Source organism: Heterocephalus glaber, unplaced genomic scaffold (genome assembly GCF_053883595.1).
Source record: "Heterocephalus glaber isolate CG9 unplaced genomic scaffold, H.glaber_assembly_v1.0 deba00001141, whole genome shotgun sequence".
NCBI lineage: Eukaryota > Metazoa > Chordata > Mammalia > Rodentia > Bathyergidae > Heterocephalus > Heterocephalus glaber.
In genome coordinates, this window is record NW_028258201.1 from 449867 (window position 1) to 464533 (window position 14667).

General features: G+C 53.9%; 3 protein-coding genes across 10 annotated transcripts in view; 2 read left to right on the plus strand and 1 right to left on the minus strand.

Moving 5' to 3' along the window:
• The window catches only part of Ppp1r10 (protein phosphatase 1 regulatory subunit 10), a 34149-nt gene extending 22472 nt beyond the window's left edge, over positions 1-11677 (minus strand). Inside the window, exon 1 of the mRNA XM_087210396.1 lies at positions 11555-11677. The gene's annotated coding sequence lies outside the window, so the exon portion shown is untranslated. The remainder of the gene's footprint in view (positions 1-11554) is intronic.
• Positions 255-11014, plus strand: Atat1 (alpha tubulin acetyltransferase 1). Of its 8 annotated transcripts, none has more exons than XM_013072918.3 (13): positions 255-410; positions 816-876; positions 990-1081; positions 1298-1358; positions 1481-1594; positions 1757-1858; positions 5425-5470; positions 5574-5642; positions 7151-7222; positions 7327-7570; positions 10130-10209; positions 10296-10338; positions 10654-11014. In XM_013072918.3, exons 1-13 carry the CDS (start codon positions 304-306, stop codon positions 10814-10816), a joined length of 1254 nt encoding a protein of 417 aa, XP_012928372.1. In that variant the 5' UTR covers positions 255-303; the 3' UTR covers positions 10817-11014. The 8 variants fall into 8 exon arrangements, with proteins under 8 accessions (XP_012928372.1, XP_021115822.1, XP_012928374.1 ...); XM_021260163.2 differs by having other exon boundaries at positions 10657-11014; XM_013072919.3 differs by lacking the exon at positions 255-410 and adding an exon at positions 417-653.
• On the plus strand, positions 11237-14552 carry CUNH6orf136 (chromosome unknown C6orf136 homolog). Its single transcript, XM_004847086.4, has 6 exons — positions 11237-11450; positions 12371-12787; positions 13056-13144; positions 13326-13526; positions 14128-14197; positions 14274-14552. Exons 1-6 carry the CDS (start codon positions 11379-11381, stop codon positions 14385-14387), a joined length of 963 nt encoding a protein of 320 aa, XP_004847143.1. The 5' UTR covers positions 11237-11378; the 3' UTR covers positions 14388-14552.
• The last annotated feature ends 115 nt before the right edge of the window (positions 14553-14667 follow it).

The window sequence follows — 14667 nt, forward strand, 5'->3', positions numbered from 1 at the left end:
GCAGTGATCAGGCTTGCCCTTGTCCGCCCGGCCAGGACCGGAAGCGGAGGACTGGCCGTTGGCTGTTCTGCCTGTGGCCGAAGTGCCCGCCCTGTCCGAGCGCCCAGGGTTGCCTTGGCGTCAGAGGCGCGGCCGGCGGGGCAGGAGTCTTCTCCGGAAGCCCGGGTGGGGGCCGGGGCCGCACCCTGCGGTCCTGGAAAGGGCGGGCTCGCGGCAGCGAGGGAGGCTAGCGAGGGAGGAGGCGGGGGGGGGGGCGGCGGAAGTGACGTCGCGCGGGGCGGGGCGGGCCGCGCACAATGGGCCATGGAGTTCCCTTTCGATGTGGACGCGCTGCTCCCGGAGCGGATCACTGTGCTGGACCAGCACCTGCGGCCCCCGGCCCGCCGACCCGGAACCACAACGCCTGCCCGGTGACAACTCAATCCCGCCCCGTGGCCCTTCTTCCCCCGTTCCTCTCCAAACCCGGTCCAGGCACCACGCCCCCTTCTTTCTGACTGGTGGCCCCTCCTTTGATGTCCTGGCCTAGCCCTTTGACCCTAAACCCGGTGGCAATGCTTGGATTTGTGACTTTTCACACCGTGGCCGATGCGGTCCCAACCCTTCCTGCTTCCCGTAGTAACCTTAAGGGAGGAAGGAGTGTACCACCTGGAAAGGTGTGAAGAAAGTCTGGGTTCCAAAAGGGTGGTGTGGGAATTCAGGTCGGAAAACTCCCAGGCACAGGCAGGGAAGCTGGACGTTTGAACCCGGCTGGAGTTGAGGCTCTGGTTCCCGGGACCCTCCACTTCAGTATCTGACTATGTCTCCTTTCTTTCCAGTGTTGACCTGCAGCAGCAAATTATGACCATTGTTGATGAACTGGGCAAGGCTTCTGCCAAGGTACAGGGAGTCTGGATGGAGTCAAAGAGGAACCACTGTGGAGTTGCAGATAAGGGAAACCTGGGTCCTTTGGAAGGGACTTGTGGAAAGTGCCTTCTTCATCTTCTCCACAGGCCCAGCATCTTCCTGCTCCAATTACTAGTGCAGCAAGGATGCAGAGTAACCGCCATGTTATTTATGTGCTCAAAGACACTTCCGCCCGACCGTGAGTGCCACATACACCTTTATCCCATTCTTTTTTTTTTTGGTACCGGGGATCAAACTTGGGTCCTTGCGCTTGTGCAGCAGGCGGCGAAACCGCTGAGCTAAATCCCCGGCCCCTTTATCCCATTCTTAACGCCTTGCTCCCTCAGCCCTTCCGCCTTGACTCTACCTCCAGGCAGCTGCCACTGGCTTGTTCATTGTTGTCCTCATCCTACAGGGCTGGGAAAGGATCCATTATTGGTTTCCTCAAAGTTGGATACAAGAAGCTCTTTGTACTGGTGAGTGTTACTGGAAGCTGGGGAACTGTATGCCTTGGTTCCAGAGAACAAGAGTGCTGGAGGCTGAGGGGTGACAAAGGTGCCTGGCTCTCTAAAGATATTTATTGTTCTTTATCTCTTAGGATGACCGCGAGGCTCACAATGAGGTAGAGCCACTCTGCATCCTGGACTTTTACATACACGAGTCACTGCAACGTCATGGCCATGGGCGAGAACTCTTCCAGCATATGTTGCAGGTACCGTAGGCTCTACTCAGTTCACCTAAAATAAAGATTCTTTGCCCTAAACCCTTCCAGAGGCCCTGCCACCCCCCGTCCCACAGCGTACCTGGCTCCTGACTTCCTCTTGGCATGGTTTCCCCAAACCTCCTCCTACCCCGAGCCTCCTGTTCCCTGCAGAAGGAACGGGTTGAACCACACCAGCTGGCCATTGACCGGCCCTCACAGAAGCTGCTGAAGTTCCTGAATAAGCACTACAACCTGGAGACCACAGTCCCACAGGTCAGGAGCTTGGGGGTAGACCCCCACTGAATATTCCCATTGCAGAAAAGAAGTGGCCCCTTCCAAGGGCTCCTTATTCCCTGTGGGATCGAGCTAGGCCCTTTCTTTTTCCTTTGGTGCCATTATTCCTGCACAGCCATTTCACCTTCATGGGTTGTTTATTATACCTCATTTGTAACCCCAACTTCACCACTCATTTTCACTCAGTCCATTACCCAGTCAGCTAATATTTATTGAAGGTTCTGAATAATATATATTCCTTTTCCTCGGGGAGCTATGGTGCAACATGTGGAAGGTGATCTTGTTTATAAGTACAGTAATGTTATTAATGCTATACATTCATTCAGCAAATATTTATGGAGCACCTGGCGTTGTGGACACTGGGGATGCTTTACTCAATGAAACAGACAAGTCACCCCTTGTGGAGCTTATATTCTAGCTGTTTATGTTACATGGACAAGTAAAGTATGTGCTGTGGTTCATAAGCACTGGAAAATGAAAGCAAGTACGAAGGCTTGGGAGTGCCAAGGTGGGGGGATGAGAGCCCGGGACTGCAAGTTCACATGGGGCATTCAGAGGCGACCTCACAGAATGTGTCACTGAGCAGCAGTTTAAGGAAAGTGAGGATCTGGGCTGGAGGTGTAGGTCAGTGGTAGAGTCCTTGGCTAGTATGGATGAAGCCTGGGTTTAATCCTCAGCACCAAAGAAGAGGGACAGCATCCAGGACAGAGGAGCGGCCTCTGAGAAGGCTGGGAGGCAGGGCTGTGGCTAGCTGGAAGAGCAGTTTAGGGAGGGACGGGTGCTGAGAGCTAAGAGGGAATAGAAGGAGGACGTCCAGGCCTTGGCATGTTGCTGCAAAGATTTCAGCATTTACTCGAGTGAAAAACAAGGGTACAATGGCTATGATCTTGTCATGTGTAACAAGTTCATTTTGGCTCCTGTGTGAAGAACACACAGTGGAGATGTGGGGTAGACAGTTGGGCTCCCTCTGAAGACGCCTGAGGGGAAGGATTGGGGCAGAGATTTCAGCATATGCATGGCACTGAAGCAACAAGACAGGATGAGATAACCAAAGGAGTAGTACAGACTGAGACGTGGTCTAAGGACTTGAGCCTTTGGGGACTTTTTACAAAGACAGGACAGGAATGACAGAAGGCAGGGTCAGCAAGTGCAGCAAGGAGACCCTAGTGCTGGAGGTGGAAACTTACAAGAGAGGTGACCTGGAAGGCCACTGAAGCTTCCAGAAGGGAGGGATGGTTCTTGGTGAGATGCCGCTGCTCAGTAAGTGCAGAGGTCTTCGAGGTGACTGCCAGGTTCAGCTGTCTGGGGCTACTGTTGGTCCTGATGAGCTGCTTCAATGCAGCGGTAGGGGCCGGGGATTTAGCTCAAGTGGTTTTGCCGCCTGCTGCGCAAGCACAAGGACCTAAGTTCAATCCCCAGTACAAAAAAAAAAAAAAAAAAAAAAGTTGTCAGTGCAGCGGTAGATGGGAGCCTGGATGAGGTGGGTATGGGGGACTGACAAGCTGGGAGCCGGAAACAGCAGGTGGCCACCATAAGGGCAGCAGGTGTAGCTCAGTGGTAGAGCACAAAGCACTGGTTCTGAGTCCAACAATGCAAATAAATAAATAAATCCCACTTCAAGGGGAATAGGTAAGCAGAGTGATAGCTAGAGGAGGAAGTGGATCCAGAAAGGGTTAGTTCTTTGTGGCTGGAGGAACAACAGTAGGAATGATTCTAGAGGGGAGGGAAGAGGAAGTAAAAAGAATTAAGATATGTCATCTATATCGCCAACTCCTCATGATGAAAGTAATCATTAGGTCCTGTAAACATGGGCTAGTAACATTAAAAATCTGTCAAACAAAAGAATGAGTCCAAAAAGTACAAAACAAAAATTAATGTGTAGAGAGAAAATTCAATGCTGTGAGGGTGGGTGATGCCTGTCGTCCTGGTTCTTGGGAGGCTGAGGCAGGATTGACATTGAGCTCAAGGTCAGCCTGAACTACATCTGGAGACTCTGTCTCAAGCAAAAAAGAAGCAGTCATCCATTCCCCTTCGCCCAGCTTCTGACAACGACTTATCTGGCATTTGGATTTCCTTATCTTGGACGTTTCATATACATAGTATCATACAGTACATGGCCTTTTGTCACGTCTGATTTTCTGCACTAAGCATCATGTTTTGAGAGTTCACGGGCTGGGGATTTAGCGCAATGGCACGGTGCCTGCCTCACAAGGTCCTAAATTCAATCCTGTTACCCCCCCACCGCCACAAAAAAAAGAGAGCGTTCATACATGCTGTAGCATATGACAGCACTTAATTCCTTTTTATGACCGAATACTATTCCCTTATGTGGACATCTTTTTTTTTTTTCTTTTGGTACTCGCAATGGAACTCAGGACCTTGCTTGCGAGGCAGGCAGCGGCCACTGAGCTAAATCCCCGGCCCTAATACTGTTTAGGTTTTTATGGAACTGACGAGCTGTTTGTCTTCAGTAGCTGCATCACCTTACATCCCCACCAGCTCTGTGGCGTGGTCTAGTTTCTCTGCCTTCTTAATACGGTTTTCCCTCCTCCCTTGCCAAGTAGCAGCCATCCTCATGGGTATGAGGTGGCTATCTTTTGTAGTTTCCATTTACATTTCCCTAATGACTAATGATACTGAACATTTTTATCATCTTTTTTATCTGCTTATTGGCTGTATCTTCTTTGGATCTTGTTTGGAGAAATGTTTGGTTTTTGCCAATTTTTAAATCATGTTATCTGTGTTTAAATTGTAAGATTTTTATATGCAAGGTAGTATAGATACAACACCCTTATTAGTATATGGTTTGTGACCATTTTCTCTCATTCTGTGGAGTTTTTGCTTTGCTTTGTTTTTCAGTATTAGCAATTGAACCCAGACTTCTTACATTTTATTTATTTATTTATTTATTTTTGGTACCGCAGATCAAACTCGCTTGTGGGGCAGGTGGCGTACATTTTATTTTGAAATAGGGTCTCACTAAGTAGCCCAGAACTTGTGATCTTCCTGCCACAGCCCTCCTCAGGCCTGCTTTATTTTTAACTTTGAGACAGGATCTTGCTAAACTGCCCAGGGTGGCCTTGAACTGGCAGTCCTTCTGCCCAAGGGTCCCTGATAAGCTGGGTCACCTTTCCTTGACAGTGTGTTTGAAGCCTAAAAATTTTACTTTTCTTTTTGGTACTGGGGATCGATCTCAGGTCCTTGCTACTTTTGTTTTTAATTTTGATGAGATCCAATTCATCTGTTTTTCTTCTCTTCCTTTACTTTTGGCATCATATTTAAGAAACATTTGCTTGGGCCTAGAGGTGTAGCTCAGTGGTAGTGTGTGCCCAGCATGTGCGAGGCCCTGTTTCATCCCCAGCACTGAAAAAAAGAAAAGGGCCCTTGTCTATTGTGTCTGAATTTTAGGAGCAGCTTGTTGGGCTTGGGCCTGTCACAAGGGTTTGTCCCTTCCGCTCTGGCTTTTCTGGCACAGGTTCCATACTCAGGTAAGTGTCAAGTGGGTGAGTGGCCAACTCTGTCTCATCTGCTGCTGCTTCTTCTAGGTGAACAACTTTGTGATCTTTGAAGGCTTCTTTGCGCATCAGCACCGTAAGTCTTCCCCCACATTGGTCCTGCAGCTGGGTGAGGGAAGGACAGAATGGGCTGCTGTCCTGCGGCCCCCACTGAGGGGCACATGCTTCCTTCCCCACAGGGCCCCCCGCTCCCTCCCTGAGGGCCACGCGACTCTCTCGTGCTGCCGCAGCAGACCCCACACCCACTGGTAACCCCTGCATCAACTGGGTGGGACTTAGCACAAGGGCCTGGGCAGCGCAGTCTTGGGCAGCTCTGGAAGCCTCTGAAGCAGCCCGGGTCTCCAGCACTCATCCTCTTTGCCTTTGCCCTCACAGGAGCTGAGTGCATTTTAGATTTTTATTTTTTGGTGCTGGGGATTGAACTAGGGACCTCATGAATGCTAAGCCTGAGCTCTGCCCCTGAGCTGTAGCCCCAGCCCAACACCTGGTGAGATTTTTAACAGGCAGACTCATTCAGACTTTGCCAAAGAGTTGGTAGCAGTGAGCCTCCTGTTGGGTCAGATCTGGCAAAAGGCCAGACTCACCGTCCTTTGTAAACTCCTCAGGTCTGTCAGCGCTGCGGGACAGGCAAGTGCAGACAGCCTTCCACTTCTGGCCTTAGAAGACTGACATGAATGGCCCATAGTTAAATATTAGGTTTAGAAAATAATGTTCATTTCTGATATTTTCAGTCAAATCAGGAAATTTGTCTGGAAAAACCCAAGGTACAATGCCACTGCATTTGTGTGCCATTCCTACAGACAGGCGATGTCCCTGCTTGCAGCTCCCACTTCACCTGCGACAAGAGAGGGAGCATGTGCCACCCAAGGGCAGTTTGCACCTGTCACAGGCCTCTGCCAGTGCCAGAGCTGAGGCTGGGCTTCATAGCCTTGCTCTGCTTTGGTTTCCACTTCCAGCAGTGCGGGTGCACGAGCCCCAGGGACGGGGACACAGATCTGCAGACAGGACAAAGCTTAGGAGAGCTCTCGAAGACGACTCTTTTGCCATACACAATGGAGAACCTCTTCAGAGGAAGGGGAGGCAGAGCTTTGGCCAGTAGGTCAGCTCCCACTTACTTAACAAGTCCGTGGTTTTGTTTTTTTTTTGGACTGGGAATCGAACTCAGGACCTTGCACTTACAAGGCAGGCGGTGGAACCACTGAGCTAAATCCCTGGCCCTTGACAAGTCCTTTTCAGATGCCCACATTTTCTCATCTTAAAAAAAAAAATCTAATAAAACTTTACTTTCTTTACATCGTTTTGCACAGGAAGGAGAGGTCCTGCCCCACCCTTCCCTGCCCCTGCCTCTCCAGAGCAATTCCCAGTTACCCAAGGGCTTTATCCATCTCATCTGGAGGAGCCCAGGGTCCTCGCTGGCATAGCTGGGACTGTCCCACTGCCCTGGTACCCCCAGGGGGCCTGCCAGCACCAGCAGACAGTAAGCTCGCTCCCCTCGCCTGCCTTCTCCCATACCTCCCAGGCTCCGGTCTGCCCTGGGCTCTTTCTTCCTTGATTCCTTGTGGCCTACTCCTTCTGGCTCTCCCTAAATTGCTCCAGCATCCCCCAGATTCCCTGTGTGTGCTGGTGGGGCCACGCACGGCTTCTGGATCGCTCAAGAGGAACGATGGTGTCAGGGAGCAGAGGTCTGGGGCAGTGGGGGAAGGGTGCAGTGTATGTCTCCTAATGCCTCCCTCGCCTGATCCCACCTCCCCCCCAGCTCCAGCCAGGAAGCTGCCACCCAAGAGAGCAGAGGGAGACATCAAGCCATACTCCTCTAGTGACCGAGAATGTAAGAGGTGCTGGGGCAGGGTGGCTGGGCCTTGGGACCCCTACATGAGCCATTATGACTTCCTTTTTCTCCTCCGACTTGCTGTTTTTCCTCCCCATCCCCAGTTCTGAAGGTAGCTGTGGAGCCCCCTTGGCCCCTAAACAGGGCCCCGCGCCGCGCCACCCCTCCAGCCCACCCGCCCCCTCGCTCCAGCAGCCTGGGGAACTCGCCAGAACGGGGGCCTCTCCGCCCCTTTGTGCCAGAGCAGGAGCTGCTTCGCTCCCTGCGCCTCTGCCCTCCACACCCCACTGCCCGCCTTCTGCTGGCCACTGACCCTGGAGGCAGCCCAGCGCAGCGTCGCCGGACCAGGTATGGGGCTTCAAGGGCCAGGAATCCTCCTAACCTGGTCGTGGTGGTGCATGCCTCTGATCCTGGCACTCTGGAGGCTAAGGCAGGAGGATTGAGCCCAGCTGGAGCAACTTAGCAAGACCCTGTCTCAAAATTCAAAATATTTTTTTTTTGGTACCGGAGATCAAACTCGGGTCCTTGAGCTTGCGCAGCAGGTGGTGAAACCACTGACCTAATTCCCTGGCCCAATTCAAAATATTTTTTAAGAAATGGCTGGGGGTGTGTAGCAGAGGCCCTGAATTCAACTCCCATTACCTACCCCCCATGAAAGGGTTAGAAATGGCAAAGAGTAATTTGAATTTGTTAGAGATGTGAAACAGTGAGTCTCAAAATCTTTCAAGAAAGATATATTGAAGTATATTTGTAGAAGTGGTTTGATAGAGACAAAGAGCAAAATAGGGCAAGGGAGGGAAGAACTTGGAAATCTGGCAGGGGGGTGCTGAACTTTGTGACAGGGAAAATCATGGTCTAACACTTGCTGGGGATGGGCAGCATCTCCTGCGGATTGGGTCCCAGGGTCAATGCTGTAGATGCCAAGACCCCTTTCCAGCAGCATGGGGTGGGCATCTCCTTTGTTTCTTGCCCTGGCTTTCTCTTCACCTCTGACTTCTCTGTTTTTCTCTCTCCCCCGTCTTCCCTCTCCCTCCTGTCCATTACTTCCTCCCAGCTCCCTTCCCCGCTCTGATGAGAGTCGATACTGACAGCTGCCCCCTTCCTCCCTGGGAGACTGGGGCAGGCAGAGACCCCTCTCCCTGAGCAGCTCAGACCCTGCTTCCATTGCATCCTCCAAACCCAGTGGACCCTGTCAGAGCCCTAGGATTTCCTCTTCCTCTCAGACAACTAGGTTGTCAGGGTTCAAATGGCTTAATACTTTGTAGCTTTTCTAATCACAGAAGGGACCCCTGTTGCCCCAACCTGGGCTCCGCTCTCCACAGCCTGATCTGTTGCCAGACCCGATGCTGGGGTGCTCAGACCACCTAGAGAAGCACAGGCTTACTTACCCATCAGACTAGACCACATGTTAGACAGAGGCCTCCTCTGCCAAGGAACCCTTTTCAGGATTTCCTGTCCGTGGAATAGTCCCATACACTGCTCTGTGGTGCCAGCCAATGCACAAGCTCTGCTTCTGAGCAGCCCAGCTAGGTAGGACAGGGATTCAGCAGCTCCCCAGTGGGGTCTGCTCAGTGTTGCCAAACTCTTCATTCCCCCGTGTTTTGTCAGGGAGCCCCCAAACTCATGTTGCTCTGGGGGTCTCTAAAGGAGATCCACTGATACTACCATTTCTCCCGGATCCAGACTCTCTGAAGGAGTTTACCTTTTGGCAGTGGATCCCAGCAAGTAACTGGGATCACTCTCAGCCATGTCTCTGAAATTTTATTTAGATCCTGAACTGCCCTTGAGTCCATCCCTCCCTGGTAGCTATGCTCATTCCCTGTCTGGTGAGACGTTTTGAGATGGGGTGGGGCTCTGCTTCCCCACCTCCCCCTCTTCTCCTCCCAACCTGACCCATGCCCAGGGTCCAGTCCGACCTCCCCTCCCTGCCCTGAGTGTGTGGATCAGGTACTCCCCCACGCTCCCTGTGTCCCTGGGAGCAGGATCTCCCTCTCATCCTACTTCCTCCTCCCTTTTCTTCTCCCCCTCAGTGTTGTCTGAATAAAGTGAACTTTTTGTGTTTTCTAAACTGACATTTTCAATGAAAAAAAACTACAAAAAAACCAATATAAAGTGTCAGCCTCATTTGTGCGTCACTCCTTTTCGTGGGAGCTCGGGACCTCAGCCCGTCCTCCTCTTCACTTCTGAGACCTACAGATCTTCCTCCAAGGGAGCCTCAGAGCTCCCCTTCCAGGATCTGCTGTGGTCCCCTCCACCGAGGGCTTTAGATCCCTCATCCCCCAGCAATCGCCAGCTCCTCCCTGGGGACTTTGCCTTCAACCTCGCCAGCCCTTGAGATGTCATTTACCAACATCTTGGGATCCACTAATTACCTCCCAACTGTTCCTGGATTCCCGTTTCCGTGCTGTGATTTCCTGATTTAACCTCTGCCCCACTAATCCCGAGGACCTCTCAGGAGGAGCCCTTACCTCCACTGAGAGGCCAACACAGTCTGTTACTCTACTCCACAGGCTCCCTTTTGCTCTTCAATTTGGTCTTGTCACTCCTTATTTCTCTCTGGTCCACGTGTCTTATATTTAAATCTCAAGGTACCTGCTCCACCAAATTCTTTTTTGCCAGTGTAAGAGTTTTATGACATGATTTTAATCTCATTTAGTCATGTAGTTAACACATTACCCCAGCTAGAAAGAATAAAGCAATAAATCAGGACCATCACTGAAAATCTTGGGGCATAAAATGAACTCCCTCCCCTTTTCTGGGGCATGGCTTAGATCAGACCCCCTTAGGGATGCTCATCACCCCCTTCCCACTGTTCCGTGCTGTGGCTCTTACTCCTTCCTCCATCACTCCACACCTACCCATCTCCTATCCCGTAGCCTCTCCCCATCATGTCCCTTTCTCCTACAGGGGAACTCCCCCAGGGCTGGTAGCCCAGAGCTGCTGCTACAGCCGCCACGGGGGCCCGAATCCCTCGTCCCCCGGTGCAGGTGAGTATTCACTCCTCCTCACCCTTGAGCAGGCCGCATCCATTTGGACTCCCGCCTGCCCACGTGCACGCCTGCTGTCTCCACAGGCCACCGGGACTCAAAGCAGGGGGAACCAGACTTAGAGAGTGGGTGAGCCCGAAACCCCTCCCCGCACACCTCCACCTTCCGACTCCCTCCCGCACGCGCTCAGCCACTTCCTCTGGCTCCGAAGCTGCACTGTGAACTAGCTCCTCCCTCAATCCCTACCTAAGCGCCACCTAAGCCCCCTACCGGGCTCGGCCCTGGTGCCTCCCTCTGGCATTCTCGGAAGGGCCTTAGGCTTGGACTTCGTGTTAATGGCTCCAGCCTCAGACCCGTCATGAGTCCTCTACCGCAAAGCTTGGCACCTGAGACCTGGAGTTCTACCCTGGCGCCGCTGTGACCGCCTCCCACCTCCCTACCCAGCAGGTCCGCCCGCGCGGAGCAGCTCTCGGGCCGGGCCGGGTCCGGGGAGGAGGCCGCGCGCACAGCCCCGCCGGGCCCGCCCTGGGCAGGGGGTGGGGCCGCGCTCAGCGCCAGGTTCCTGCGCAGTCCGCAGCAGCAGCGCCGCAGCACGCGGCCGTGGTGAGCACGCATGAGCACGCACGCCCACGCCCGCCGGCTCGCCCCGCTCCCCCCCACCCCCCACGGGACTCCGCCGAGCCCAGCCCTCGCGAGGGCTTACCCACCCACGCACCCACTCAACAGGCTCTTGCATCCGCGGCAAGTCGTTTGTATCTTTTCTTTTTAACCAGAGCAATAAAAGTATTTATTTTTATCACGACAACTACTGAAGAACCTGTCATTATTTCAACCTCGCATCCCTTATTTTCTCCAACTCAGCCACACCTTCCTTAGCGGCTGCGCGAGTGCCACAGGTGCGCCCCGGGCTGGCCGCTAAGTTACGGCGCAAGCGCCCTGAGGCAGTCTGGCCAGGCGGGCGGGCGAGCGCAGGCGCACTCGCGGCGCACCGAGCGCCTCAGCCACCTCCCTGGAGCCCGCAGTGCGCAAGCGCGCAACATCTCCGCTGCCCCTCAGCCCCTTCCCCCCCCCTCCTGTCCCCTCCACGAAGCCGGCTGTGGGGCGCGCTCACCCCTGTGAGGAGGTCAGAAGCCGGGCTCGGGAGGCGCCGGCTCCACTCCCGCAAGGTCATGTACCACCCGAGCCGGGGGGCGGCCCGGCCTCTCAGGCCCTGCCTCCGCGCGTACCAGGCTCGACCCCAGGTGAGCGCGGAGAAGGGGGCGGGGAGAGACCCTCAGAGCTGGCGCGTGGGGCGGAGCGCGCCGGGCTCTGCGCAGGCGCCCTGGCGTCCGCCGCGTCCTCTCACCTGTGCGCCGCGGCGCGTGGCGCGAGCTGGGGTCACCCGGCCGGAAGGCGGCGCTGGCTGCAGGCGGCCGGGGCTGTTGGCTCTCCGCGATTACCCGTGTCCGGAGGTGACTTGAAGGGCAGGGCAGGGCAGGGCAGGGCAGGGCAGGGCAGGGCAGGGCGGATCCCTCGCGCGGCAGAGGCCACGCCCCGGGTGCCCGCCAGCCCGCCCGCGCGAGACCGGCGGCCGGGAGCGGGAGCTCTGCTGCCTCGGGCGACCTCCTCCTGGCGCAGCGACGAGCCTTCCGTTCCCCTGCTGCTCTCGGGTCGCCAGCCTGGTCTGCAGCCGCGACCTCAGCCTCCAGAGTGGAGGACACGTTAGCGGAGGCAGCGGAGGCGCAGGGCGCGAGCGCGCCCGGGCACAGAGCAGCGGCGACTCGGCCCTGGCCTCGCCTTGGTTTCTCCCCGCCCGTGGCCGCGTGGGCCTCGCAGGTCGCGGAGACGCGGTGCAGACCGCGTTGTTTCATCCCCTGCGGTCGTTACAAGTGCATGCTTACGATGCTTGCTGTGAGGTCAAACGGGCCCGAGCACGGCTGGAGCTTAAACGTAAAGGTGCTTGGTAACGTTCGAGGGAGCTACCCGCTTACATCTATTTCCCATCGGACTTTACTCCCCGTTCCAGGGCCGTGGCGATGAATCTCTCCCTTTTCCCCCCTGGTAATTCTCTTCTGTCAGGAGGAGTTGGCGGGGTTGAAAGCCTGCTAATGAGCAGAGAACTTGGATGAAGGAGCATTGGACACCGGGATTCTTACCTTTTTCCTTTTTGTTCTGTCTCTAGGACCAGTTTTCCCCACGGACCCTGCCTTTCCCACTCCTTTGGCCCCACTCCACGACAGCCACTTCTCCATCATCCCCTCTTCTCTGGTCCCCCCCACCCCCATGTTCCCCAGTCCGCTGCCTTCCCATCCGGCCTCTTCCCCGGCCTTCCCCACTGCCTCTCCCCCAGGTCCAGGCGCTCACCTCCCCCTGGCTGGTTATCCCACCAGGAAAGGGGGAAGAGGGACCGGGACCTGAGCTGTACAGCGGCTGCCTGGATGGACTTAGGAGCCTTTTTGAGGGAGCCCCCTGCCCCTGTCCTGGGGCTCTGATACCTTTCCAAGCCCCTGAGACGCCCCACCCTTCCCCTGCCACCCCATCAGGAGATCCTAATATGGAGGAATACCTGGCTGTCATGTATGAGAGACTGAGACAAGAGGTGAGTTACTACAGGATTGGCCGAGGATATCGGTAATCCTTGGTAATATCTTAAGTCAACTGGAATCTCTTAGAAGCAGGAAGTGGGCCTAGAACTGTGCTGTAAATTTTTCCTGAGGGAAAAGATGCTTCTGATTTCAATTAAGAGAAGCTAAAGATAGGACGATGTGACCATTAACTCAGAGGGTGATAAGGAGGCCTAAAAGTAGAGTGAGATATAGGATCATCTTTCCCTTCCAACGGAGTTGATGCCATCTCCTCCCTTCTAGCTTCCCAATCTCTTCCTTCACTCCCACGACTATACTCTGTATTCATCGGACGTGGAATTCATCAATGAGATCCTGAACATCCGCACCAAGTGAGAACTGGGGCACCAGTAGGGCCTTGGGGGAACAAGAGAACTCAGTGCTGTGCACTCGACCCTTTTCACTTCTGAGGTCCTACGCTGCTTCACACACCTGTTCCCCATTCTTCAGACAGAAGCCAGTTTGGTTTTCTGATTCTGCCATTACAAGATTTCTTTCCCATCCCTTCTTCAGGGGCCGGGCATGGTACATTCTGTCACTGACTCTCTGCCGATTCCTGGCCTGGAACTACTTTGCACAACTCCGGCTGGAGGTTCTCCAGCTGACCAGACACCCGGAGAATTGGACATTGCAGGCCCGGTGGCGACTCATAGGGCTCCCCCTCTATATGCTCTTCATGCGTTTCTACAAGCGTGACAAAGAGGAGCTTTACCGGTAAGAAGTGGGAAAGGACCTTAGGCTATGCAGAAAGACCTTGTCTTAGGAACACCAGAACTTAGTGAAAGGGCCCACACTGCAGTGGCTTCCCCAGTCCTGCCCTGTGGGACTCTGATGATCTCACCTGCCAAACAATCCTGGACCTCCCCTGACTTTGAGCATAGGGATCTTGTTTTAGTCTACTTTAACAAGAATAGGGATTTGGGGATAGAGAACTCTGAACTTAGTTTCTTCATGCACTTTTACCTGGCATGTGGCAGATGCTCAAACATTTACTGAATAAAGTTGCCGTCTCCTGAATTGAGTGAAAGCTTAAGTAACTGGTAAACGTCTGGCTGGTAGAATCTCAAGAAAGTACTAGGTTTAGCTTCTGACATGGTATGTAAGTATTTAAACCACCAGTCCCCAAACTGCTACACACTGGGATCACCTGCAGATCTTTAAAAGATACAGGTGCACTCTGCTTTAGTTGCTTAGGGTACACCTTGAACAGGGATTCTTCAGAAGTCCCCAGGTGACTAATACATAGCAAAGTTTAGGAACTTCTCCTTGAAACGGAAACTTATGCTTTGGGTAAGCCTTTGGCTCCCTTCCCCAGGACCTACGACGCCTATTCCACCTTCTACCTGAATTCCAAAGGCCTCATCTGTCGACATCACCTGGACAAAGTGAGTCTCCGGCGTGAGAGGAGCGGGAGAATGTCGGTGCGCCTCGCCCTGACCGGCACTAACTTTCTCCCCACAGCTGATGCCCTCGCACTCACCACCCTCACCTGTGAAGAAACTGCTGGTAGGAGCCCTGGTAACCCTGGGGCTGTCGGAACCAGAACCCAGCTTGGAGGCTTGCTCCAAGGCCTGAGCCAGGAACTGGGTGGGAGCAGCACTGAAGATTCTGCTACGCACAAGAGAAGGTGGAGGCAGCCAAGACTCCACGTCCAGCAGCCTCCCCCTTCTCGCTAACGTCTACCTTTCCATCTCATGCTGTGTCATTTAACTTGTACATCATAAAGTTGAACTGTTAGGAGATGGAATTTCATGTGGTGCTTTCTCTGGATCCCAAAAGGTCCCAGAAACTTTGTTCCAAAAATAATTTTATTTAGGCCGGGGATTTATCTCAGTGGTTTTGCCACCTGCTGCGC

Excerpts from the sequence above, each read along its gene's own strand:
- CUNH6orf136 (XM_004847086.4), top strand. The coding sequence starts at position 11,379 with ATGTACCACCCGAGCCGGGGGGCGGCCCGGCCTCTCAGGCCCTGCCTC. Across the intron at positions 12,788-13,055 it reads ATGAGAGACTGAGACAAGAG|CTTCCCAATCTCTTCCTTCA; the intron begins GTGAGTTACTAC and ends CCTCCCTTCTAG. Across the intron at positions 13,145-13,325 it reads ATCCTGAACATCCGCACCAA|GGGCCGGGCATGGTACATTC; the intron begins GTGAGAACTGGG and ends TCCCTTCTTCAG.
- Atat1 (XM_013072918.3), top strand. The coding sequence starts at position 304 with ATGGAGTTCCCTTTCGATGTGGACGCGCTGCTCCCGGAGCGGATCACT. Across the intron at positions 1,359-1,480 it reads ACAAGAAGCTCTTTGTACTG|GATGACCGCGAGGCTCACAA; the intron begins GTGAGTGTTACT and ends TTTATCTCTTAG. Across the intron at positions 5,471-5,573 it reads CTTCTTTGCGCATCAGCACC|GGCCCCCCGCTCCCTCCCTG; the intron begins GTAAGTCTTCCC and ends CCTTCCCCACAG.